Consider the following 26,782-nt stretch of genomic DNA (forward strand, 5'->3'; position numbering starts at 1 on the left):
TGACTAATATTTTAACATCTACATTAAGAAGTGAAATGGGTCTGTAGGACTGACGGTGATGGATTCTTCCCTTCCTTCGGTATAACCACAATGAGAGCCGACATCATGGAAGGGGGGAGGCAACCAGTGTCCAGGGCGTTATTATACACATTAGCCAAAAAAAGGGGCCAACATGTACTGGACTGTTTTGAAGAACCGGACAGTGAATCAATCATCCCCTGGAGCTGTACCACTCTTCAAAGAAGAAATAGCATCAGTCACTTCCTGGGGCGAGATGGGAAGGTCCAAGGAGGCAGAGCTCTCTCGAGCGAGACAAGGGATCGGGAGAGAGTCGCTCTGTCCCTAGTGTATTCAGAGGTATAAAGCCGTTCGTAATATTGCTTAAACTGTTCCGCTATTTGGTTGTCACTTAGCAGTTTTTCACCCGTCTGACCAGAAATAAAATGAACTCGCCTACTTTTACGAAGTTCCCTCAGCCGCCAGGCCAAGATCTTGTCCGCTTTCTCCCCTTTCTCCATATAGCGCTGCTTCAGAAACGCAAGCTTTTTCTCCGTCTGACCCACAAGGAGGGCGGGCAACTTCGCCCTAAGATTTTGGAGTTTCTCGCGTTTGTCTGGGCCCATCTGTGATTTCAACTTACCCCCACGGCTGAATAGCAAAAATCTGCTCCCTCAACTTGAGCTCCTCTCTAGACCTGTCCTCCTTTCTCTTGGCTCCCATCTACATCAGGATACCTCTGACTGTGGCCTTAAACGTGTCCCACACACATCTAATTTCCACTTCCCCAGTGTCATTTAAAAGAAAAAATTCAATAATTGAGGCCAAAAGGGACTGCCTCAGTTCCCTATCCATTAGCAGGGAGTCATTACATATCCACCGTGATTTGCTCTGGACCACCGGGGGGACACCCAATTTAACTCGAACTAGGTCGTGGTCAGACCATGGGATATTTTCACAGATTCACCTGTGGCCTGCCTACCTCCCTGTTGATTCTGCAATGAACAGTGACTTCAGTCACACGACTAAAGGTTTGAATCTGAAATGTCTGCTCTGAGTGGAGCGAAAGCCTCTCCACTACTTTAGTTAAGGCTGAAAAGAACCAAAATGGTGTAGCGATGCTATGAATTGAAACCACTCAATGGATTATGCATGCAATGTATTGCTATAGTTTGTTCTACACCGGGATATTCCCAGTCTGACAGCGAGAAAATAATTGTGGTGTGAATTTATTTAACTACAGCTTCAGGTAAGTAACTGATTTGTTTTGGGTTTCAATTGAATGAGACTGTAGATCACCAAAAAACGGATTTCTTCCCTTTCAACAGTTGGTTACCATTTGTGCACGTTTACGTATTTAGCCTTACATCCACCTCCCCTACAAAGCAGGACTTAGTATCTTTATACACAGGACTGGGCCCAAGTCAGAAGTTTTGCATCCCTGTGAGGAGCCAAAGCCTGCTACTGCATTGTTCAGCGTTAAGGTCCTAAAAACTGCTTATAAACTAGATTTTAAGGATTTTATTATGTTCTCTTTGTTTACTGCTATGAACAAAGCAACAGAGGGTTCCCATCCTGACGACAGGTAATTATTATTCAAGCATGTGCATCTATAAAAGCTACCAGTGTTGGAATACGTATAGGTATGTAATTCTTTTGCAACGTCTAATGGCCGCGCTTTGAGTATTTGATAGGAAGTGTTGGTGTATTTCTATTGGAGTTTGACTTGGGTGATACACTACAACACTTGATGAGCAAGTGCACAGTCCTGCTGGAATGTTTCATACCTGAATCTTACCACTTTCTCTTTTCATGGCGGAATGTGCGACTACCAACCGCTACATGGTTAATTAGACCACTATCCACTTTCTTTTAAATGCCTCTCTTTCCTCCCTAGGAGAGATGCCGATTGCTCAATTGTTGCGGCGCTACACAGAGTTGCAAGCAGAAAACTCTGAGAGTTCATCGATATTAACATCTTTGGATTCAGAACAGTCTGAGGAAGAAGTAGATAGCATTCAATCTGGTAAGTGTGCAGTAGGACTTCTGACGGAAATGAGTAACAATGTTTGGCCCTCTCATCATGGGCATTTGATCAAGTTTGAACCTAGCTTGAGGGAGTTTGGATCACTATCTAAAGTAGGGCCCTGTACCTGCACTACTTGCTGTTTGCATTTTCAGAAGGACAGTGAATTTACCTATCTGCTGGTGGGATATTCATTGTGAAGAGCCTGTTTCTACTTTTTTAATGAAAACTTCTGGCCATACTGACTGGACACTCTCCTGGGCTTAGCTCAGGATTTGTAGCTGCTGGACGTCCTTCCCGATCTGTCCTTATCCTCCTGCTGGTGGTTCTCGTTGGCTGGATCATGCTTCCCTTGCTGGGATGTTTCTCTTCACTGTTGTACTGGCACTTCCTTTCTTTACCACCTGTGTTGCGCATTGGTGTTGGAAGCTGCTGTAGCATGGAATTGTGGTAGGACTCCACTACCGCACCTCATTATCTCGCCAACACAATTCTCTTAATCATTGTCCTTTGCTTGTGGTTTGTCTTTGTCTTTGTCCTTCAAGCCTCTGCAACCTGCTTGACTGGTTTCATCTGTTCTCTTGAACCACCTCTGGTGTGCCTTTCACTTCTGCCTGGTGTGGTCCCACTCCAAGAAAGGGCGATTATTCTTCTGTTTGGCTATCTAGATAGTGGTTGGTCTGGGTTTCAAGTCCCTGTGTGAATGGATACCTTAAATCATCTTGTAAAAGAAGAGTTGTAATCACTGCGTTGTTTTGCCTTCCTGGAGCCAACTTTTCTGTAACAAAGACCGTGAGTACTAGCTGCTGAGTGTTAGGGAGAATTCTCATTAATGTGCTAATTAATTTTAACCTTAGAGACCCCCAGCAACTTTGCTGGATCTTGAGGACTTGATTTTCTTTTTACCTGGAAAGAGTGAGCCTTTTTTCCCACTCTTTCATGTATTTTGATGTATGTTTTACACTTGTGTTTGATTATGGGGTTTTAAGATAACTCCATAGGCATATTTTCATGTGTGTTACACAGCACCCTCAGTGCAGTGACACAGGGATGTCTTTTAGACTTCCCACAGGTTTAAATATCTTCTCTGGGATAAACTACTGTTTCACAGAGAATGTAAAATGAAATTGACTTTACTAGTCTTTCCAAATTTCTAGACCCAGCAAACACCATCTTACAATGGAGTGCTGGAGGGGGGGGGGTTACATAGTTACCCCTGTGTCTAACTACTCATGTAGTAGTCAAATGCTACCCTTTCCTATTGAAAAGGCTGGTGTTAGTGGTTTTACAACTACCATGATTTTTCCCGACCACGATCACTGGTAGCTATAAATGAAGGGAGCCATGTTTTTCAAGATGATGGTGCCTTAAGCCCCTTTGTTTCAACAGGTCCTGGTCTTCTTTTTTCGCCATTTCTGTTTGGAAAGGTCCTTCTAGTGTTTCTCTCTGCGCGCCAAACCAGGTTTGGTCCCTTTGTGTGCCTTTGGCGGGCTTCAGGACTGAAGACCGCCTCTGGCACCTGAGTGTCTGGGGTGGGCAGGAAGTGAGGGAGGTGCCTGAAACTCCCTGTGCTTGGTCTCCTAGGAGACCCAAATGCACTCTGGCGTGATTGGCTGGCTGACTGTCCGGCAAGGACAGCCACCCCTCTGGGTGAGTGACAGCTAGGCTGGATTGAAAGGGAGAGAACTGTTTAAAAGGCAAGTCTCTTGGACTGGAAAGCAGAGTCGACCACTGGAACGAAAGCACCGAAGAAAAGCTGGAAGAGGACGGCTGCTGCAATTCCTGGACCATTGGTTTGCCCGGTGAAGCCCTGCTGCAGGTCCGAATTGCATAGGAGAGGGACACCAGCTTGTGTGCTTGAATCTACAGCTACCGGAACTGAAGTGACTCCATCTTGTTTGCTTTTTCGACGATCCCGTGCAGTGCAGGAGTCCCCCGACGTCCTCCCTCTTGTCCCCAAGACTGAGGCTCAGGAACAGTGAGATCTGCAGGACCTGCCAGGAACCAACGTTTTCAGCTGCATTTTGTTCAGAAATGCAACCTGTTTATATATGTTTTCCTGCATTTACATGAAACTTTCTGAATTGCTTTTTACATGTTCTTATCTGGAAATAGATGTTTTTCCAGGGTTGCCCTTGGTTCCCTGGAGTGTTGGGTCCAATGACTGGAAATGTATCTTGTTATCCTAATTTTATCTGTATGTTCCAAGTTCCGTATTATCCTCATGCATATTAAAATGGCTTCTTGCGTGTATTTGCTTTTAGCTACTATATTATCACTGTCTCATCCTGGAGAGTAATGATTCCTTGCGAGGAATACTGTCAAGCCAGAATTCCTATTTTGGAGTGTCTATGGTCTCTCTTTGGGGTTCATCAACATTTTGTTTTTTCCTGCTGTCTTTTTTGGTTACTTAACTTAGTGGTGTGTAAGGTACATGGTCTTGGTTCCCAGTCCAAGGGCTACTGTCAAGCGCCCAATTTCTGCCCTATAGCGATTGTGTCACTAATCTGGTTTTAGGGAATAGGTTGGCGATGGCTGTGCTTTAATTTTGACTTCACCATGAGTTCAAGGCATTTTACTGCATTGGTAGCCCAATGCACCCTTTTTGGTAGCCATTGGGGTACCAATGTTTTCTTTTTAAATCCTGCTCACAGATATTTTGTTTTCTAGGACTTACTTCCCTTTGTCTAGATGCCCACGAGGTAGGCTCAAAATGGTGGTTCTGGCCATGTGGGCTCTTTGGGAGTCCATTATGGCAGCCTCCATATTAGTCAAACATCAACCTAGCCACTCGGCTCCCGAATGGATTAATTCACGTATTTCACACAAGTATCCCCTTCTTTTTGTGGTCTTTGAATCTCATAAATATTCAGCAGATCCTTGTGAAATCGCATTCCTAGATTGTCTGCAGCCTGAAGAAACTTGAAGTCGGGCCAACTCCAGCTGGAATGCTGACGGATTTGCTTCCTTGTAAAAAGTCAGGACTGGTTCAAAACAAAAGCAATTGCCCTCAAAAAATTGTTAAGCAGGACTACTAAATATGTACATTGGACAACTAATGCCATCCATCAGTGCCTGGCGAAGCGGTTGGAAACATCCCAAAGGACTGGGTCTACAAATACCTGAGAGACAAACATAGTTGATGAAATAGGCTATAGACAACGGATCTAGCCAAACTCTCATGTTTACATAGGCAGAACAGTTCAGCAGACTTCAGGGTCTTGTAGAAGTATATGTAACACTAACTAGAGACATGCAAGTAAAGAAGGAATGCATGCAAGTTAACAAATTGACTTTATTAGTGAAAACCAAAGCATACTTTACATTCCAAAACGTGCCTATATGTACTGTTGGCAATTCCAAAGGAAATAGATAACACTTTACCCTACAACATTGTTAGAAGCAGTTCACGGAAGCAATGCACACTGTAACAGTAGGGTGGCAATATAACACAGTATATTACAACCTCCCTCTCAGGTAAGTGAGTTATTCTTTGCCTCAGTCTATATCCATGTACGTTCCTGGAGTGGTTGAGGGGGTGGTAGGAAGTCAAAAATTCCCTTGGCTATGTGCTGCCAAAGCAGATGCGAGTATAAACCATCTTTTTAAAGCAATTGAAAAATGGTATGTCATATATTGTAGGTGTACGCTCCCTGTCCCATTACACAAGGTTTTACCCACGGCGGTAGACCCTTGACTAGATCTCAGATCACCCCAAGGAAAGAGTAGCACTAAGGAGTGGATTTTGAGTTTGTGCAAAACCTATGTGGTAAAGGGGGTGTCTGAAATAGGAAAAGTAAATGTGTACCCCCATTCAGATTATCTAGGTGACCGCATAAGGCACCCAGAATTGGCAAGGACACTTCTCCAGCATTGGATCTTTAATGGATTCACATGCTGTGAATATTTTCCGTCTGGCTGGCAAACCTCAGTAACTTTAGTATAGTAGTTATCCTATAATAAAAACTTCGACACCTTGGTGTCCTTTCGATGTTGTTATGGGTGCTTTAGGCCGCATCAATGGGATGACGAGACTATAACTCCGCCCCCGCTGCTTCCTCCCAGATTCCAACCGTCTTCCAAACTGTTGGGATAACCTAGAATTCTCCCCAGAGAATTTGTCTTTTTCGTGTGCAAACTTAGGTTTCTTGATGTCGGCGTTCGCTGTTTTCCAGTCTTTCGTCCGAGAAAGGTGGTTTTCCCGTTATGTCATCCTCTGGTCCTAGGAAGTCTTTATTCTGGCTGTGTGCGACCTGCGGCCTCAAGAATGTCTACGACTGGGATGGTCATTCGGAATGCCTGTACTGCTTGTATCCCTATTTTTAGGGAAAATTCTCAAACATTTGCTAATTCCGTTGGTTTATAGTCATAAAATCGAAAACAAAGTCCAAAGTCAAAATATCAAAAAAAAATTTAGTTCATGTCTCTCCTCGGCACCATGTCATGATGCATCCTGCTCATTCCCAATTGCCGTCTCTTTATGCGGCCGGCGCAGGAATTTCTCACTTCCAGGTGGTTCCCAGATCCAGGGCTCCTGGTCGGACAAGGTGATTTCTCGATCTCTTGCAGAAAACCTACAGTGGTGCACTCATCCTGTCAACATCGAGCAGGGCATGCCCCTCGTGGAACCAAATGTTCGATTCACTATTGTGTTAAGACGCCTCGCAGACCGGATGGGGTGCTTATCTCGACCAGTTACAAGTCTATTCCGAGCCTATGGTCTCCCACGGAGGTCTCACTGCATATCAACGTCCTAGTGTTGAGAGTGGTACTCTGGGTGTTAGTTGTTTCTTCCCCTCATTCAGGGCTCGGTGGGAAGGATTCTCACTGACCACACCACAACCAAGTTCTACCTGTGCAAGCAGGGGGGAAGGACCCACTTGCGTATCCTTACCCTGGAAGCCCAAACCATACGCCACTGGGCCTTACCCCACAGAATTTGGATCCTGGTTTCCCACCTGCCAGGTATTCAAAACATACCGGCAGATTCCCACAGCAGGCGCTCTTCTCAGCTGCACGAATGGGAACTGAACTCCTCCCAGATGGCAGGCATTTTCGAGAGATTGGGCACTCCGCCTTTGGACCTGTTCGCCAGCCCTGAGAACAAGCAGTGCCGTCGGTTTGCTAGCAGGGTTCCTTATCCAGACTCCAGTGGGGGATGCATTCTCTTTTCAAAGGGATTGTGTCCTCCGACGTATTCCTTATCTTAGATATCTCCTTCCAGCTCTGCTGGCCTCAGAAAATTTTTCTCTAGAGGGCGCTGCGCGTCGACGTCCTCCGAGTCGATGTCCCTCGACAGCCGCCGTATCGACGTCGACGTCATCCTGCCTATAAAGGCCGCGCGCAGCATCCGTTGCTCAGTTCCGTTTTTCTGCGCTTACTCAGTTCCTCGGAATACTGTTGCTCAGTTTTGTCAGGTTTATCCTATTTACCTCGAGATATTCGATCCGTACTCTATGGCTTCTTCGTCGGAAACGACAACTCCTCGGTCCGGCTTCAAAAAATGCAGAGATTATGGGAAAAAGATGTCGCTGACTGACCCTCAGAGTTTGTCTGTGGTCTTTGGGAGCTGAACACCATTGTTCGGAGTGCGAGGACTGTATGTCCATGACAGCTAAGGCCCTGATGGAGCGTAGGGAGAAGCTGGAGAAAGGTAAGACTTTTAAAGCTGCTTCTTCCTCGACGAAGTCGAGACATTCGTCTCCTCGTCACCATTCGCGCTCCAGGTCTCGGAGTGGGTCCCATCACTCCTCGAGATCGAAGCACTCGAAGAGGAGACGTCGAAGATCCCCTTCTCCGTCTTCCTCTTCCTCTGTTTCTCCAAAGAGAATCCCTTGCCCCACGAAACATAGTTCCCGGGCTGAACGGGAGGAATTCCGCAAAAGTATGATGTGCGTCTTCGAGAAAGCGGCCTCGACCCCCTCGAAGACTGCCGAGAGCGATGCTCTGATCGAAAGACCCGAAGGTCAAAAATGCCGCGAGTCGCAGTACCCGGCGAAGGAAACTTCTCGAGCGCGTCTCGAACCCTTGAGTAAGGCTATGACCTCAAAACCTTCTTCGAAGGTTCCGTCGACGTCGTCGACAAAGGTTCCGTCGACGCCAGTGTCTTCGACAATGGCGTTGACGCCAAGAAATGTCACGGTTACTACACACTCAGTGGCTATCCCCAGGTCCTCGATGACGATGGCGTCGAGGTTGTCGACTTCCTCGAGCAGAATCCCAATTCTGTCGAGGTCATGGAGGCCTCCGCCTTTGTTTTCGACGCCACGCCCGAAGCCTTCGGCGTCGACGACATCGACGTTTTCGAGGCCGATTATGACAAGTTTGGCACCCTCTGCCTTGGTGATGGGGTTTACACCCTTTATGAGTTCAGAACAATTGAGAACTATGTCCTCAATTATGGAAGAGGGTGAATTGTCTGAACAAGAAGACACATTTGAGTTGCAGGGACCTGCAACCCCAGTTAGAGAGGAATTATCCTCTGAAGAACACAGGTTAAAGGATCTTCATGATTCATTTCATGAGGCAAGTGGGTTGGACACTTCCCCTGAGGTGGAGTTTGCTAGGCCAGACCCGGGGCAGCATGCTGAAACCCCCTATAGAGCCTTAATGGCCAGGATCACAGAGTTTATGGGGTGGTCTGCACCTTCACAGTCTTTCCAACAAGATGACCTCATGGATATTCTTGACAAAGGCCCACAGGAGGATCCTGTAGTGCCCTTTCATAAAGCTCTTCAGAGGAAGATTATGACGAACTGGGAAACCCCAGATGTCGTCCCGGCAGTAAATAAAAAACTGTCTACAAAATACAGGGTATCCTCTACAGACCCGGAGTTCTTGTCAAAACACCCATCCCCAGAAAGTCTGGTGGTACAGGCAGCATCTTCTACTGATGTCAAGACTGCTTACCCTACCGTCCCACAGGACAGGGACGATAAAAAATATGATGCTATGGCAAAGAAAGCTTTTTCGGCATGTAGCATAGCGTTAAACTCTGTTAATGCTACTTGCACCCTTGCTAGATTCAGCCATACACTTTGGGAGTGTGCTTCTACAGCGGCTGACTGCATCCCGGAGGGAGAAGAAAGGGAGGCGTTCCTGAATATCATACAGGACGGTAAAGACGCAATGTGCGAATCCCTCCAGACAGGCATTGATTCGGCTGACCGTATCAGCAGAGCAATGCCGGCAAGTAAAACAACCAGGAGATTCGCTTGGTTGAGAAAGTCTGGTTTTGCCCCAGATGTGCAAGCCAGGCTCTTGAACATGCCATTCGATGGCTCTTCTTTGTTCGGGAAAAAGGCGGATGACAGTTTAGAGAAACTGCAAACTTCAAAAGCAGCAGCAAAATCCCTAGGCGCTGCAATCCGTCAGACACCTTTTCGTCCCATTGGAACCTCTGCGAGGGGCAAGTCCTTTCGCTTCTACTCCGCATTCGGAAGAGGTAGAGGACGACCGGCTCAAAGGGGACAAAGAAGAACTACCCGAGGTGGACGGGGTAGATATTCAAAAGCCGCAGCAACAGCAGGTGCCTCTTTACCATCGGCATCTGCATCAGCAGCCCCAAAACCACTTTGAGGACTTCCCTTAAAAGTCAACCTGTACGAGGCAGGTTGACTCAACATCTGGCGGAATGGCAGGCTATCACGTCAGATGCTTGGGCATTGGAAACAGTTGCCCAAGGTTACTGCCTGCCTTTCCTACGCATACCTCAGTCATCCACCGGGGATCAGCTCTCAGAAAGCTCCAGATCCGCTCCTCTTGCAGGAAATTTTGGACCTGCTAGAGAAAGTTGCCATAGAACCGGTACCTGTAGCGGAGAGGAACAAGGGCTGGTACTCCCCTTACTTTCTCATTCCAAAGAAAGACGGAGGACTGAGACCCATCTTGGACTTGCGAGAATTGAACAAATTCCTCAGGAAAGACAAATTCAAGATGGTCACTCTTTCTCAGATTCTTCAGGCCCTTCAGTTCCAGGACTGGTTGGTATCTCTGGACCTTCAGGACGCTTATTTCCATGTGCCTATCCTTCTCAAACACAGGAAATACCTGAGGTTCGCAATTGGCAACTCTCGTTACCAATTTCGAGTGCTGCCATTTAGGCTGACCTCCGCCCCAAGGGTTTTCACCAAGTTAATGTCGGTAGTGGCGGCAAGTCTAAGGAGGGAAGGGATTCACGTCTACCCCTACCTGGACGATTGGTTGATCAGGGCTGTATCTTGGGAACAAGCTCAGATCCAGCTAAATCACGTTTGCCACTCCCTTCACAGACTGGGCTTCTCCCTCAATTTAAAGAAGTCACAAATGATACCATCCCAGAGACTCCAGTTCATAGGAGCGATCGTGGACACTTCCCTGGGAAAAGCCTCGCCACCAGAGGTGAGGGCTCAAGATATTCTACCGATGGGTTACCAAGTTCCAAGATGCCCAACGTCTCCCAGCCTTCGACTTTTTGAGGTTGCTAGGCCTCACGGCATCCTGCATTTTCCTAGTGCCAGAGGCTCGCCTGAGAATGAGATCCCTCCAGTGGACACTGAGGACTCGGTGGTCACAATTCTCAGGGAGAATGACCGATCTTCTTCAGGTTCCCGACAGGGTGGCTCGAGACCTTCAGTGGTGGGCCTGTCAGGAGAACATTCTAAAAGGAGAACAGTTTTGGCAACCCCGGCCGGAGATAACAGTAGTCACGGATGCCTCACTCACGGGGTGGGGAGCCCACGCCAACGACTTGACCATCAGCGGTCGTTGGTCTCCACCGGAGTCCAAACTACACATCAACCTTTTGGAGCTGAGAGCAATCAGACTAGCGCTGAAGGCTTTTCTGCTATCTGTACAGGGGAAAAATGTCCTGATAATGACGGACAACACGGTGGCCATGCATTACCTCAACAAAAGAGGAGGCGTAGGATCACTACCCCTGTGCAGAGAGGCGATGCAGCTCTGGTTTTGGGCAATCCAAGAAGGAATCTCTCTATCGGCAGTTCACCTAGCCGGAGAGAAGAACTTGACAGCGGACGCTCTGTGCAGGCAGAGTACAGTCTCCCACGAGTGGGAACTAGCTCAGGAAGTCCTTCAAGAGATCTTCGCCCTTTGGGGAACCCCTTAGGTGGATCTGTTCGCCACCAGCGTCAACAGGAAGTGCGATCTGTTCTGCTCAAGGGAATTTCCCCCGAGAGGAGCTCTGGGAGACGCGTTCATAGTGGACTGGGAGTTTCCGCTTCTGTACGCGTTCCCACCGATCCCTGTCATTCCTCAAATGATCAGGAGGTTGAGAAGATTCTGGAGAACCATGATCCTAATTGCCCGGGATTGGGCCAGGAGAACGTGGTACCCGGACCTTCTAGTCTTGTCCATCTGCCCTCCAATTCACCTTCCACTCAGAGAGAACCTACTCTCACAGAAGGGAGGTCAGGTTCTCCATCCAGACATCAAAACCCTCAACCGTCACTCTTGGCTTCTGAAAGGCTGAGGTACAAGGATTGGGACCTCCCTGATGATGTTATGGAGGTGTTGCTTTCGGCAAGGAGGCCAGCAACAAAGTCTTTATACCGCTGCCGTTGGAACAGATTTTGCAGCTGGTGTAGAGAACAGAATATCGACCCCTTTTCATGTGGTACACCAATGGTTTTGTCCTTCCTACTCTATTTGGCGAATTCAGGCCTTCAAGTTGGCACCATTAAGGGCTATCTTGCAGCGCTATCCATCTTTAAGCGCACTGCGGAAGAACCATCCTATTTCAAGTTACCCTTGGTAATAGTTTCTAAAGGGGTTAACCAATGTTTATCCCCCAAGACCATTCCAAGTTCCCCTATGGGATTTAAACTTGGTCCTAACTTTCCTGATGGGCACACCTTTCGAACCACTCCATTCTTGTTCGTTAAGATTCCTTTCCCTTAAAACTGTTTTATTAATAGCACTTACATCTGCTAGAAGGGTGAGCGAATTACAAGCTCTTTCTTGTAAAACCCCCTCATACAATCTTTCACAAAGACAAAGTTGTCCTGCAAGTGAAGCCTAATTTCCTCCCAAAGGTGGTTTCTGAATTCCATATCACTCAGAAGATTACCCTACCATCTTTCTATCCTCCACCCCATCCGGGGAAAGAGGAAGAGAGGTTACACAGGCTGGACCCTAGAAGGGCTTTAAGTTTTTACATCAGTAGACTAGCCAGGATAAGACAGGCAGACCAGCTGTTTGTAGGTTACACAGGTCACAAGCTGGGGTTACCAATAACTAAGCAGACCATTCCCAGATGGATCATTCTAGCCATTTTGGAATGTTATAAACTGGCAGGGAAAGAGCCCCCTCAAAACCATAGGGCTCATTCGACCAGAGGTATTGCAGCTTCATCGGCCCTCAAAAGAGGTGTGCCGGTTAAAGACATCTGTGCAGCTGCCACATGGTCGTCTGTACATACCTTTACACGATTTTACAACTTGGATTCCTCCTCCAGTCAAGAGACTAGGTTTGGAAGGGCTGTACTGCACTCTATTCATCAATAGAAGACAGCGTGAAGTCAGTACTCCATCCTCCAATAATAGAATACTGCTATGGGAGCCTATCTAAGATAAGGAATACGTCGGAGGACACAATCCCTTCGAAGAACAAGTTACTTCTTACCTTGTAACGTTCTTTCGACGGGATGTTCCTCCGACGTATTCCTTATCGACCCTCCCATCCATCCCCGCAGTTCTACTTCCCTTGTTGTTGCAGCTTACGCTCCTACAGGGTGATTAGTCTAGTCCAGACAGAAATACTGTGGGCTACAACACGGAACTGAGCAACGGACGCTGCGCGCGGCCTTTATAGGCAGCATGACGTCGATACGGCGGCTGTCGAGGGACATTGACTCGGAGGACGTCGACGCGCAGCGCCCTCTAGAGAAAAATGTTCCGAGGCCAGCAGAGCTGGAAGGAGATATCTAAGATAAGGAATACGTTGGAGGAACATCCCGTCGAAAGAACGTTACAAGGTAAGAAGTAACTTGTTCTTCTGTGGACGGGGATGTTCGCTTACGCGATTCCACCTTCACCCCTGACAAAAGAAAACAGTTGAGATGATTCGCAGGGTTCCCTGCAAAATCATTTTGGTGGCCCTTTTCTGGCCCAGGCACCTGGTACTCAGACCTTCTTCATTTGGCGAAGGACGACCCTCTTCGCCTGGGTTCCCAGCCAGGTCTTCTATCTCAGAACAGGGGCATGGTGTGGCATCACAACCCAGGCTCCCTCAAATGTAGCTGCATGGCTCCTGACCAATCCGAGATCAGCAACCTAAATATATCTCGGGATTGTTGCTGCATTTTGGCTGCGGCAAGGGCTCTGTCTACCAATGCATCATACGCCCGTAAGTTGAAAAGGTTCTGTTTCTCGTGTTATCAACAACCTGATCTACAGCCATTGCGATTGAAATCTCAACAACTCCTTCCTTACCTTTTGCTGTTAGCAAAGGATGGTCTCGCAAGCTCGTCTATCAAAGTTCACCTAGCAGCGCTTTCCAGATTCACGCGAAAAAGGAATTCTACGCCTCTTTTCAGTGACAGATTAAGCACTCCCTCAAGAGTCTGTTCAGGACTTTTCCCCCCAAAAAAAAGTTCCCTCCCCTTTGGAGCCTCAACCTTGTGCTCTCAGCGCTCATGAAACCACCGTTTGAGCCTATGTCAATGGCTGCCATAAAATGTCTCAATTGGAAGGTATTTTTTCTCGTGGCCATTACCTCCTTCAGACGTATATCAGAGCTGCAGGCTCTGGGCATTGATCCTCCATATGAGTGCTACTTGAAGGACAAGGTTCTTCTCTCTACAAATCTGCACTTCATTTGGAAGATTCCATCACACTTTCACAAAAACACTTCTATTGCCCTGCCGACTTTTTTCCCTAATGCTTTGACTTCAGCGGTTAGAGCCTTGCATTCCCTTGACGTCAAGAGCTTTGAAGTACTATCTAGATTGCACTAAGTCGTGCAGAGCATCCTAGCAACTTTGTGTGGCTTTCGGCCCCTCCAAGAAATGGATGCCAATTTCTAAGCAAGGCATCTCACTCTGGGTGGCGTCGACTATTTCTTTCTGCCACGCTAAAGCCAACAAGTCTCCCAGAGCTCACTCAACGAGGTCGACTGCGACTTCAGCAGCTCTATGGGTGGGCATACCGATCAGAGAAACTTTCCAGGTAGCAACGTGGGCAGTGTCCCACACGTTCACCAGGCACTACTGTCTGAATCAACAGCATGCTGAGGACGTACAGGTGGGACGAGCGGTGCTCCAACACATGTTCCAGTAAGGAAATCCCTGCAGCTTCCGTGGTTTTGGCTCTATGCCTGTTTTTTCTTGTATTGATTTGAAGTGATGTCCTCTCTTTCTGACGATATATCTTACGTTTATGACGTGTTTGCCTGTTTTGCACCTCCAGGCTCTTACTGCTAAAAAGTCTATTCCGAGCATGTGAATTAATGAAAGCTCCAATGCTGGAGAAGGGAGTAGTTTCTTACCTGTAACTCCATTTCTCCAGCGTTGGTATCTTTCATGGATTCACTTGCCCCGCCAGCCTTATCCTTCAGTCAAACAGTCTCTTAGGACATCCCATTTTTGGAGAGGTTAAAATCTGAGGTGAAGCTGCAGGGGCGGAGCTATACTCTAGACGTCCCACTGGTGCGACTTAAAGCACCCATAACGACGTCGATAGGACACCCACGGTGTCAAGTTTTTCCATTGGAAAACTACTATACTAAAGTAACCGAGGTTTCCCAGCCTGACGGGGAATATTCACAGCAGGTGAATCCATGAGATACCAACGCTGGAAAAATGGAGTTACAGGTAAATACTCCCTGATTTCAATTGTTGATTCTGTCTGGGGGTCTTGGGCTCTCGGGTGTAGTGGACAAAGATGGTGTCTGGCTTCTGAAGGTGTTCTGCTCTGTGGATCACATCTGGGATGTCTGACAGACTTGCATCTGGACAGACGCACCACAGAGGCACTCACTAAAATATTGGACCACCATTGTCCATCAAATTGATTGGGTTCATGTCAAAGGATATTTGTACCGTGCACTATTACCAAAGGATTGGTCCCCTGGCGCTCTGGTTGGCTCTGAAAAAAGGGAAGGGGGGGTGGTGAGTTAGTGGGAATAAGCTGGACAAGTGCAAGAGAGCAGTGATGTGCTGTTGGCAGCCTCAGCCCGGTGGGTCCGTTGGTTGGGCTTGGGGTGTTTTACGGTCGGTAGTCGTTGTGTGCTGTTGTGCAAGTCTGTGTGGTTTGTTTTTTTGTTGCAGTGTAGTGAGGTTTGTGCAGATTGGTGTGTTGTAGGCTTGTGGTTGCGTTTGGTTAGAGTTTGAGAGGTGATTGCAGAGGGGTGAAATTGTTAGTGGATTGGTTAATTGGCATTGCTGTCCTTGCGATTATGTCTAAGAGTGAAGCTTGCCATCATTCACTGTTCCATCTGAGTGTGGCACTTGCTAATCTTCAATATCCTATCTAGATGTGCGGCAGGCCAATGATCATTGTTAGGGAGAATTCTCATTCTATGGCTAATTTCCCTTACCTAGTGAGTCCCCCAGCAGCTTTGCTGGATTTCTGGAGTTTATTTTTTCCACTGGGTAAGAGTGTGAGCTTTTCCCCCACTCTTACCTGTGTTTTGCCATGTGTATTTTATCTGTTTTTGTGATTGTGGACTCTGGAGTACACCACTTCAGTAGCCCCACTCTTTTGTTTGTTACACAGCACCTTCAGTATAGTGTCACAGGGTTGTCTTTTAGACTTCCCACTGACTCCATTTCTGGGGCTGGCTACTGTCACCCAGAAAAAGGTAAAGTTGCCATTAACTTTACATAGTCATTTAACCACAGATCCAGTACACCCCATCTTACATGGAGTATTGGAAAGGGTTAATCCTTAGCCCTTTTTATCTGTACCTTCTGGAGCATTGTTTTGCTCCCTTAACATTAAGACTTGGCTGGTGGCAGTGGTATCTACCCTAATTTTCCTACCGCAATTATATTACATAACGTGGTAGTGTTTTAGGCTATTTTAGTAGCCTCGAACTTTAAACCCGCTAGCCCAAATACTTTTTATTTCGGCTCTGGTTGGGTTTAATCGCCATTTCTTTTTGTTAACATCCTTCTTGGGTCTTTCTTTGCGCGGCACACCAGGTTTGTCTCCTTTGTTCGCCGACCTTTGGCGGGCTTCTGACCAGAAGGCCTGCTTTGGCATCTGCGTGTCTAGGTAGGCTGAATGTGAGGGAGGGGTGTAGTCACCCCCTGCACATGGTCTCCTTGGAGACCCAAGTCGCACTTTGTGTTGATTGGCTGAGGTGGTTGTCTGGGCTCTGTGAATGGGGGATTTTGGCATAAAAGGCAGGTCTCTTGAGCTAGAAGGTAGAGTCGCCACTGGAACTGCAAGGAACCGAAGAGAAACGGAGGAGAAGAAGACAGCTGCTGCAAACTAGAGTCCCGGTGAAGCCCTGCTACAGTCCTGAGCCATCTACCCCTTCAACGACTAAGAGAAGATCCAGTCCGGAGTCTTCTTCCCATGAGCCTGGTGGGATCAACCAGCTCGTCTTTTCTTCAGTCAGAGACTCCTCTACTGGGTCGAAATCACTGCTGTGCTGTAGTGGTCCGGATAGCCATCAGAAGAGTCCTCTCCTGATTTAAAGGAGCGCACCTTTTATTCATCGTTGTCTTTTTCGCTGCTGCTGGCCTCATCCTTGGGTAGTGCAGATTGCTCCAGACGTTGTCCTTCTTGTCCCCTTGACTGAAGACGCAGGAACCAAGAGTCTGCAGGAACTACTAGGAACAACTGCTGTGGCACCAGCTCTCCAACGGAATAAGGTACTGTGCACATTTGATCATTCTCTCCGTCTGACCAGCCGGAATCAGGGTGAACCCTTTTCCTCCACGAAGATTTTCCTTCCATTTGACAATCTTTATGAACTCTTGGCATCACGAATCTCGAAGTGTTCAACGTGTGATCCTCCGCAACTGAGCATCTGCTCCATTGACACTGGCGCAGGCCTTTTGACTTTAATCTATATCTTTGAATAGGTCCTCGAGTCTCCTTGCCTTGGAAAAGTATTACCTATGATTTTTGTATTCACTTTTCCCTTGTTTGAAATTCTAAAGTACAAAGTGTGTTTTAACTTCGTGAGCATTTCTATTCGCGGGTACGTATTAGTATCACAACATCGATCTGTTAAATCCTAATGTACTTCCTTGAATTTGCTGGAACAAGTAGAATTGGTTGTGTGTAGTGTATTTTACGTGTGGTTTCGAATTTATAGAAGTGTAGTGTTTTATCACAGATGGTTTAAAATAAATGTACTTATATTTTTTTACCTGAAACCTTGAGTCAGTGTTTGCTTGAGTCACAGTAATTGTGGTCCTTTGTGTAATCTCTACTACTGCTCATTTACTCTTGAGATAAGTCTGGCTGCTCCGCTACTGCTACCACTTTAACAGTGTAGTACAGGCTTGTACCAAAGGTGAACTTGTATTACCACTTGTAGTCTTAATTGTGTGTAGTGGTCCCTAAGGGCACTGCACAGGATTCTGCCTAACAATCATGATTCCATCCAAGTGTTGCACATGGTAACATTCACGTTTCTATCTTGATGCAATGGAGGTTAATCTTCACAATTCTCTCTAGGTGTGGCACTAGTTAACATTGGCAAGTATGTTAGTATGTAATGCAAGGCAACATTTACAGCCCAGTCATGAGTAGATTTAGGCTGGTGGTCACAAATTTCTCTAGATATGCATGGTGGAAGTCTATGGCAGTCTACATTATGGAAAGGTAAGGTAGAGTGGCGGCTCTACACCCCACCCATGCCACATTTAGTTTTTGTTGGTGTCTGTTGACTGCTGGCTTCATTGGCTTCCCCTGCCGACACCTGCAGACACTTTCTGGAGCCTCCCTTTGCCTTGGGCCCTTGGCTGCCCTGGAATGTCCTTAATGAGGGTGTGGATGGCCAATCGGGGTGTAAGTCAGGTTATGGGAGGTGGGACTATGGGAGATTCAGGAAGCGGGGCTGCAGGGGGGGAGAAACCACACACAGAGAGTGCAGAAAATGCCCAAATGGATGTTAATCCATTGGAATTAGCAGGTGGGAGTCAGGAGACACTCTCCTGGTGCTGCATCAGCGAAATGGCATGTTTGGGCCACGAGGAGCAGGTCTTTTGGCCTGTGTTTGCCCTTCGGGTGGATGGCCAATCAGGGCGCGAGCCAGGTTCTTGGATTTGGGACTATGGAAGATTCAGGAAGGATGGCTTCACGGGGGGTGAAACCACACGCAGAGAGCGCTGTCGCACTCTGCCTCTGGTCTCACCTGTTTGTCCTTTGAAGTCTTGTTTCTCAGAGGTCGGTCTTTGTTTCTGGGCGTTCAGGACTTGTACAGGAACGGACGGGTATCCTCTGCCTCCAGTGTGTAGACCGGACACCAGCTTAAATCTGGGATGGGTCTAGGAACCAGGGAGGAGTCGAGGTACTCGCACAGTGCAAAAGGCAGAATGCAAGGACAGAAGGAACCGGCCCGAAGGCCCTGGAAGGAAGAGGAACTAGCGGACAGTCAGGCGGGAGCGCGAGGAGCAGCACAATTAGATACCAGGAAAGATATTTGGAAACTGCTAACTATAGGAGGAGTAGCGCGGGAGTAGAGGGAAAGTTAGGTACGCACTTGCCGGATACTCGGAAAGGTAGCGTTGAGACGCGCAGAGCCGCGGGGGTGTGCCTGTTTTCTAGGAAATGGCAGGTCTTGTGGCTTCTCAATTGTATCGGCCATGTTGGTAGAATAGCGGGTATGACGTTGCAGTGCTTGCTGGACCATGAAGTCCAGAAAGGGCGGAAACGACGAATCATGACAAGCGCAGAAAATGCCCAAAGGGATGTTTATCCATTGAAATTAGCAGGTGGAGTCAGGAGGCACTCACCTGGTGCTGGATCAGCGAAATGGCGTGTGTGGGCCATGAGGAGCAGGTCTTTTGGCCTATGTGTTTGCCCTTCAGATGGATGGCCAATCAGGGCGCGAGCCAGGTTCTGGGAGGCGGGACTATGGGAGATTCAGGCAGCGGGGCTGCAGGGAGAGAAACCACGCGCAGAGGGCAGAAAATGCCCAAAAGGATGTTAATCCATTGAAATTAGCAGGTGGGAGTCGGGAAGGAAACCTCGGTCAAGGGCCCAGCAGGCATGACCCGTGGTGGCAGCGAGAAACGGGCTCCAGGAATGTAATTCACAGTTGACAGCATCATCAGTGGTGATCCTTGGCTGGAAGCCAAAGATCTGCTCAGTCTAAACTCCTGCTCATGAAATCACCCGTGTAAGCAGAGGTCTTGTCAGCAGATGGGCAGCCTACAGAATGGTCGTGGAGTAATTGCGATAGTAGGCTTTTGGTGCAGGAACCGTTGTTCTTACCTGTCCAAAGGAGGAAGGCAACTTCAAGTTTTTTTTTTTTTTTTTTTTGCGAGTTGCAGAAGAGGTAACGGGAAGTTCTGGCTGTAGGCTGGGGCATTACTAATTTGTATAGGCAGCAATCCTCTGGGTCTTTAGCAAGCGTCCTTCAGATTAGAAGTAGGGCTCCTTTTCTGCTCCAAATACCAGGCTGGGGGTTACTCCATTCACCAATAGAGTGGATCTGTACCATTTAAACAGGTTAGTGGTGTCCAGTGTTAGGACTGATTTTCTATACTCTGGTCTGGTGGACAGATGTATAGAAGTCTCAACTAGTTTTGTGAAAGGAACAGCTCTGGGAGCTGTAGCCAAACCAGTTCAAGGTAACAAGGGAAGTGGTCAAGGCTAAGTCCAAGAGGCGGTGAGCCTGCAAGGGGTCCTCAATGAGTACATAGAACAAGCACACACAGACAATCTGTTATAAAAATACTTCTCTATTTATGGCCATAACAATATGAAAAATGACTACTGGCATGTAATATCACACCCTACAAAATAAGATATATATATAATATATATATATATTTCTGATGTTTGTTAATCTGCTTAGAATCACATGCTGTGCATAGGTCCGACATCCAGTGGTCACTGCGGAGTATTGCATTTTGTTTTTCGTAGTCGAAAAGGGGACGTCGACAAGGCGTGTTTGAAACACTATCCCTATAGTGACGTGCGTTGTACCCACAATCCCTCACGCGTCGAGGTCCCTCAGATTGTTTTTTTCCGCCCAGCTTGTGGTCGCCTTCACGCGGAGCTCCTCGAGAGACATTGCAACTCCTCGACCTTTGGTCGTTTTTTCTCTAATATTAATAATCCCTCCCTCGACGCAGTTGTAAGCTGTTCTCCGCCGAAAAGAATCTTCGACGGAGGGTCGAGCGGAAGAAATCCTTCGGCGCTGCCGAACACGTGGCCTGGCCTCGCAGGCCATATACAGTAGGGAGAGTGGGGTCGTGGGACATCTCTGGGTCTTTTCTGAGAATGCCTTTCCCTTTCCCCTTCCTTTCCCTTGGGGTGTTTATCGCGATTTATTGCCTCGGCTATGGAGAGGACACCGTTTAGGTTTTGCCCACTTTGTAAAGGCAAATTCACTTGGAAGGACAAGCACTCACGGTGTAACCGCTGCTTGCCCCTCGATCACAAGGAGGAAAGGTGCGCGGCTTGTCGGCTTCTTAAGCCTAAAACTCTAAAAGACCGAAGGGTTAAAAGGTGGGCGGCCTACGAAGGCCGAAGGTTCACCCGCCGCTGCTACCACCGACAGTGACGAGGAACGCGATAACACGACCTCCGCTACGGAAGTCGAAACCCCCTCTAAGGAGCGCTTACGCGCTTCGTCGTCTGTCCCCGGCCCCGACGGGCTCGGCTCACGCCCTGCTTATGGGGATGAACACCCCGGCGACACAGACGCACACAAAGATCCACATAAACACACAACCCACGGCTCTTCTTCGACTAAGTCGAAAAGACCTTCAGCGCCCAAGGAGACGCAGGTTCCACCGGCGGCCTCCTCGGACCGTTCGGGTTCGAAGCCCCTCTCGCAACCGCAGCCGCGACCTGCGACTGGGCTTTCGGCAAACAAGGGCGCTGCCACCAAACCATCGGCCGGTGCGCATCAACAGAAAGCGCAGACCGCCGTAGAGCGTTCGATACCCATAGCGTCGAAAACTCAAGCTTCCGCCGACAAACGAGTCGCCGACAAGCGAGTCGCCGATAGCTTAGCAAGGATCGCTGTAGCCGACGCCCAAAAGCGTACGCCGAAGATTACGTCGAGCGTTACGCATAAGTTAAAGGATACGCCGAAAAAGCCCGAAGGGAAGCAGGGACTACCCCCTTCAGTCAGGGAGTCTCCCGACACACCTGAAGGTTTTTCGGAGGGCGACGGGACACTTTCCTCGACGCTTTGGGAGAGGTCGAGCCATTTCGAGTTAGATAACCCTATGTTTCCCCCGCCAGACCGCTCTGGGGTACCCCATGAAACAATGGAAAGACTCCACCTCTGTATGGAGAGGATGGAAAGGTTCATGAGCACCCAGGCCTCTCAAACTCACAAGAGGACCAGAGAAGGGCCTCAGGAGGACCCCAGGGCCAAAAATCCGAGGCTAGTCGATCCCCAGCAGGACACAGCCTCAGACTTCCAAGATGTATATGACCTCACTGGGGAGGAACAAGACTTCGAGGAAGAAGATGATTTCATGGACAATGAAGAACAGAACCAGGAGGAATGTCTGGAAGACAGAACAGACATTATAGAAGAAGGCTTCGGGGTTAACCCAGAAGAGGGACCTTCACACCCCTGGCAATCACCATCAGTGTATTCCGACACTGATGTCCTAAACCTAACTCCTCCGGACAATTCTCCAGTTAGGAACACGTCTCCAATTGACGATCAGCCCACGTTCAATGCACTGTTGCGCAAAGCAGCAGCGCATTTCGAACTCGACACCGGGGAACTCTCTCCAGAATTGGACTTTGTAGAAAGAGTGATTAAAGAAAAACCCCCGGTCAGCCAGACCATTCCACTCCTCGCTTCAGTGAAGAGAAGGATCATACCTTCACTGTCCACTCCCGCAATGATCAGAGGGGTCAATCCACGGATTGAAAAACTTTTCACTCCTTCACCCTCAGACCCCCTATACATTAGGGGACATTCCATTCCGGATTCCCTAGTGGTATCTAATACTAGAAAGAGGGCAGGGGTACCACTTTCCACCAGTGAGGCACCCCCTGACAAGGAGGGCAAGAGGCTATATGCCCTTGCAAAAAGAGTTACTTCCTTGGCTGCCTTCTCAGCAAGAATTGCCAACAACAATTCCTTGCTTGCAAGCTACGCAGACGCGCAGTGGGCCAAACTGCGAAAAGACGCCGAGGAAGCACCGGAGCCTTTACGTACGCGCCTACTGTCAACTATTGGCGAAGGAACCCAAGTGAACCAGAGCATTGTTAAAAACTCTCTGGACGCGGCAGAAACAGCAGGACGTTCCTTGGTACAAGGAATACTCCTAAAGCGCCATGTATGGCTGCGCAACTCAGGCTTTAAACCAGAGACACAGGCGTCTTTGATAAATAAACCTGTCGAGGACGCTAACCTCTTCGGAAAAGCGGCAGATGAAGCCCTAGAGATGGCTAAAAAAGAGTTCGACACTATCAAGACTCTTGCCCAAATCTCTTAGCCCACTACCAGGCGCGGCTATGGCAACAAACGCTTTTTTCGTGGCCAACGCCAACAACAACAACAAAATCAACATCAGCAATACCCTGCCACCAATTACCAAACCAATAGTGGGCAGTACAGCCAAAGAGGCCAACGCCGGGGCAAAGGGAGGGGTCGGGGATCCACCCCCAGAGGCTCCCAAGCCCCCAACAACTCCAAGTGACGCGAAGATTCGCGTCCCCTCCCATGCAACACCGGTCGGGGGCCGGATAACATCCTTTCTTCCTGCATGGGAGGAGATAACGTCAGACCGTTGGGTACTGTCCACCGTAGCCCACGGATACTGTATCGAATTCAACAGTTCCCCATCCTACAGACCCCCGAGGGGACGTCGCATGACACCGGAACATCTTGCCATCCTTCTCCAAGAAGTACAACTACTGCTGGAAAAAGGAGCCATAGAGGTCGTGCCTCTCTCAGGTAACGGAAGGTATTTATTCAGTGTACTTCCTTGTACCCAAAAAGGATCTAACCATGCGCCCTGTATTAGATCTGCGCCCAGCGAACAAGTTTATCAAACCCCAAAAGTTTCGTATGGTAACCTTACAGGAAGTAATCCCACTGCTTTCTCAGGGAGATTACATGACAACATTGGACATGAAAGATGCATACTTTCATATTTTAATGTTGCCAGCGCACAGAAAATACCTCAGGTTCATGATAGAGGGCAAACACTACCAGTTCAAAGTGCTACCCTTCGGCATAGCATCAGCACCAAGGGTATTCACGAAGGTGCTGGCAGTGGCAGCGGCCCACCTGCGCAGTTTGTCCATCCCAGTTTACCCTTACCTCGACGACTGGCTCATAACAGGGGATTCTTACGAAACATGCTTCTCCAATACCCAAAAGACAGTAGACCTTTTGTTCCAGTTGGGCTTCTCCATCAACGAAAAGAAGTCCAGTTTAGACCCCAGTCAAATCAAGCAATTCCTAGGGGCTCTAATTCAAACAAAGGACGGCCTCGTCTTCCCCTCCAAAGAGAGGGTCCAAAACATGCTGTTTCAAATCCCTCAATATGTAACCGGTCGAGAGGTGACGGTACGCAAAGCAATGCGCTTGCTAGGCATGATGGCGTCGTGTATTTATTTGGTACCTCACGCGCGCCTGCGCATGCGCCCAATGCAAGAGTGGCTCAACAGCCAGTGGTGTCAGGCCAGCGGACAATGGGAGGATCTAGTTGTGGTCTCGCAGGCCTTAGTTCTCTCGCTACGGTGGTGGACAAAGGAAAACATGGAAAAAGGGAAACCCTTTGCCACACCCGCGGCGGAAGCCACTCTAACCACAGACGCATCCCTCACAGGATGGGGGGCGCACCTATCCCATCAGACTGCTCACGGAGTGTGGACTCCGAACGTAGCATCCAAACACATAAATCTACTGGAGCTACTAGCTGTGTTCAAGGCGCTAAGAGCCTTCCAGGAACACCTACAAGGCAAAACAGTAATGGTCCTTACAGACAGCACCACAGCCATGTACTACATCAACAAGCAAGGGGGCACCCACTCTCCAGGCCTGTCCAAGCTGGCCCAGAATATATGGAAGTGGGCTCTCAAACAGGACATGTTCCTACTATCACTACATGTACCCGGGGAACTCAATCTGCTAGCAGACAGTCTCAGCAGAGATTTCCCCCTGCCCAAGGAGTACGAATGGCGCCTGCACGAAGACATCGTCTTCGACGTCTTCACACAATGGGGATTCCCAGAAATAGACCTGTTCGCAACCCTGGAAAACTCACAATGCCTAAGCTACGCCTCCAGGTACCCCCAGAACCAATCCAAGGGGAACGGTCTGTCGATGCAATGGTCAGGGAAATTTGTTTACGCTTTTCCCCCGACTCCCCTTCTCAACAAAGTGGTGCACAAGATGCACCAGGAACAAGTGACCATGATACTAGTGGCCCCAATGTGGGCACGACAACCATGGTTCGCTCACTTGATGGAGATGTCTCTATCCCCCCCAGTAAAACTCCCCTGCCCGTACAACATGCTGTCTCAGGACAAAGGCAGGACTCTGCATCCATGCCCCCAGAACATGAACTTAGCAGCTTGGCTCCTGAGATCATAGAGTTCGGACATCTACAACTCCCGCAAAGATGCATGGACATCCTCAGGGAAGCCCGAAAACCGAACACTCGCCACTGCTATTCTAGCAAGTGGAAAAGATTTGTCATCTGGTGCAGGAGTAAAAGCATCAACGATTACGGAGTAATGTATCCCATATATCACTGGAGTACGGCAAAATATGCAACAAACCCCTGCAAAGAAAGGTTAGTATTAGTATGCAGCACTACAGGGCCACAGAGATCAACACCAACTTTAGAAGTCCATCCCTAAGATGCATGGGGCCTTGTGTCCAAAAAACAAAGCTCCATACCGTTTTGTGAGATGGGGGGGGAATGAGTGTAGACCTTCTCCAGCATTGATTCTTTCATGGATTCACATGCTGTGAATATTTCTCGTCGCCAGGCTGGGAAACCTCGGTAACTTTAATACATCCGTTTTCCGATGGAAAACTTCAGCATTTTGAGTGTCCTATGGACATCTTTATGGTTGCTTTAGGCTGCACCAATGGGACGTCCAGTATGAATAGCCCTTCCCCTGCGGCTTTCCTTCAGATTTCAACCGTCTCCAAACTGTTGAGATCACCTCGTGTTCTCTTGTATTGTTTTTGCTCTTCCAATTTTCTACGGCTTCATGGCTGCGGTGTGTTCCAGGCCCATCATGTCATCTGTGGGCCCGAAGAAATCGTTGTTCCGGCAATGCGAGTCCTGCAGCCTCAAAGTGTATGAAGGGGACTGTCATGCAGACTGTCTGTATTGCATGTACCCCAATCACTCCGTGGAGAACTGCAAGATTTGCCAGCGGTTCTCCCAGAAGCCACTCAAAGAGCATAACCGGCGGTCAATTTGCTGGTTGAACGAAGGGGCCTATCCGAGTTCGGAGGTTGGTTTGGCCCGCGGGGTGAAGTCTTCCGCTTCTTCAGCAAAGAGGTCTCCTCCGCGCCAGAGGGCACAATCGGCGGAGCCGGCGCCAGTGAGAGCACGCCTGGGGGCAGACTTGGCTTCAGATTTAGGAAAAGGCTGCGAGTATACAGTGACGAGGACGGTTCAGACAGTAACAGGGTCCGGCGGCCTCGCTCCAGGCACCACGGCCTGAGAAGTAGAAGGATTCTAGTGGCTGGTCGGCAAAACCTGGGGATCCATCGCGCAGGTCCTCATCTTCAGACAAGGAGACATTGCGGTCACATTCGTCCTCTTCGACGAAGTCGTCTTTGTGGAAGAACCGGTGTCATTCGCCGTCGAGCAAAGAGTCTTCCAGGTGCCATTCCAGCTCTGCATCCAAGCGGTCATGTTCTCCGGCGAATCCCAGGCCGCCGATAGTGCCCCCGTTGACGACTGCTGTGATGCGGCTGATCCCTTCGTCCACCTTGCCGACGTTGACTTCGGCTACGGTCTGGCTGGCGACTACGACGACTGCCTCAATGTCTGCTGTTTCGGCGGGTGTGGGACTTAAGAGTTCTGCGGGTTTGCTGGGGTCTGATTGAGATCCATTGCCTTACGGGGAGGTGCCGTGGCAGTTTGGGACCGGCTTTGCCCCTTTGATCCTGATGGACATTCTCCAGCAAGATCCCTCCACCTACGATTTGGCTTAAAGTCTGGAAGAGGAGTCTCATCTGTTCCTGGACCCAATGGCATTGGGCCTATGGACGGCGGCTCCATCCATGTCGGACGGCCTGGGGGCTGTTCCACCTCAGTATACGTTAGTAAACCCGCACTCCCTGCTCTCATGAATGTGCTGACTACGCTGCAGTCGCTCCTCGAACAGTTGGATGCCTGGCTCCCGGTGCCCCAAACCCCGCTGGAGCCCTTGGGGCGGGAGGTTCCAGCCATTCCCCGACCGAAGGATGTGGTGGGTACACCTCGCCAGGGTCCACCAAGGAAATCCCCCCAGGTTCGGCCTCTGGTTCCATCACCGCCAGCGAATGTGTCGATGGAGATCCTACAGGCATTGCACACCTTGTGCTCAGAGATCTGTACAAGGATGCCCCTGTCGCTGACGGGAGATCCTGTGGCACCTGGGCCGTCGGGGAACCCCCCTCTCAAGAGAAGAGTCCATCCTC

General features: G+C 48.8%; 1 protein-coding gene across 1 annotated transcript in view; it reads left to right on the forward strand.

The window, feature by feature from the left end:
- SRCAP (Snf2 related CREBBP activator protein) overlaps positions 1–26,782 on the forward strand; it is a 2,075,623-nt gene that overhangs the window by 870,131 nt on the left and 1,178,710 nt on the right. The window contains exon 10 of the mRNA XM_069651627.1: positions 1,895–2,023. Within this exon, the coding sequence (XP_069507728.1) occupies positions 1,895–2,023 (129 nt within the window). The remainder of the gene's footprint in view (positions 1–1,894; positions 2,024–26,782) is intronic.

Source organism: Ambystoma mexicanum, chromosome 3p, assembly GCF_040938575.1.
Source record: "Ambystoma mexicanum isolate Mex_15411 chromosome 3p, UKY_AmexF1_1, whole genome shotgun sequence".
In the NCBI taxonomy this organism is placed as follows: Eukaryota; Metazoa; Chordata; class Amphibia; order Caudata; family Ambystomatidae; genus Ambystoma; species Ambystoma mexicanum.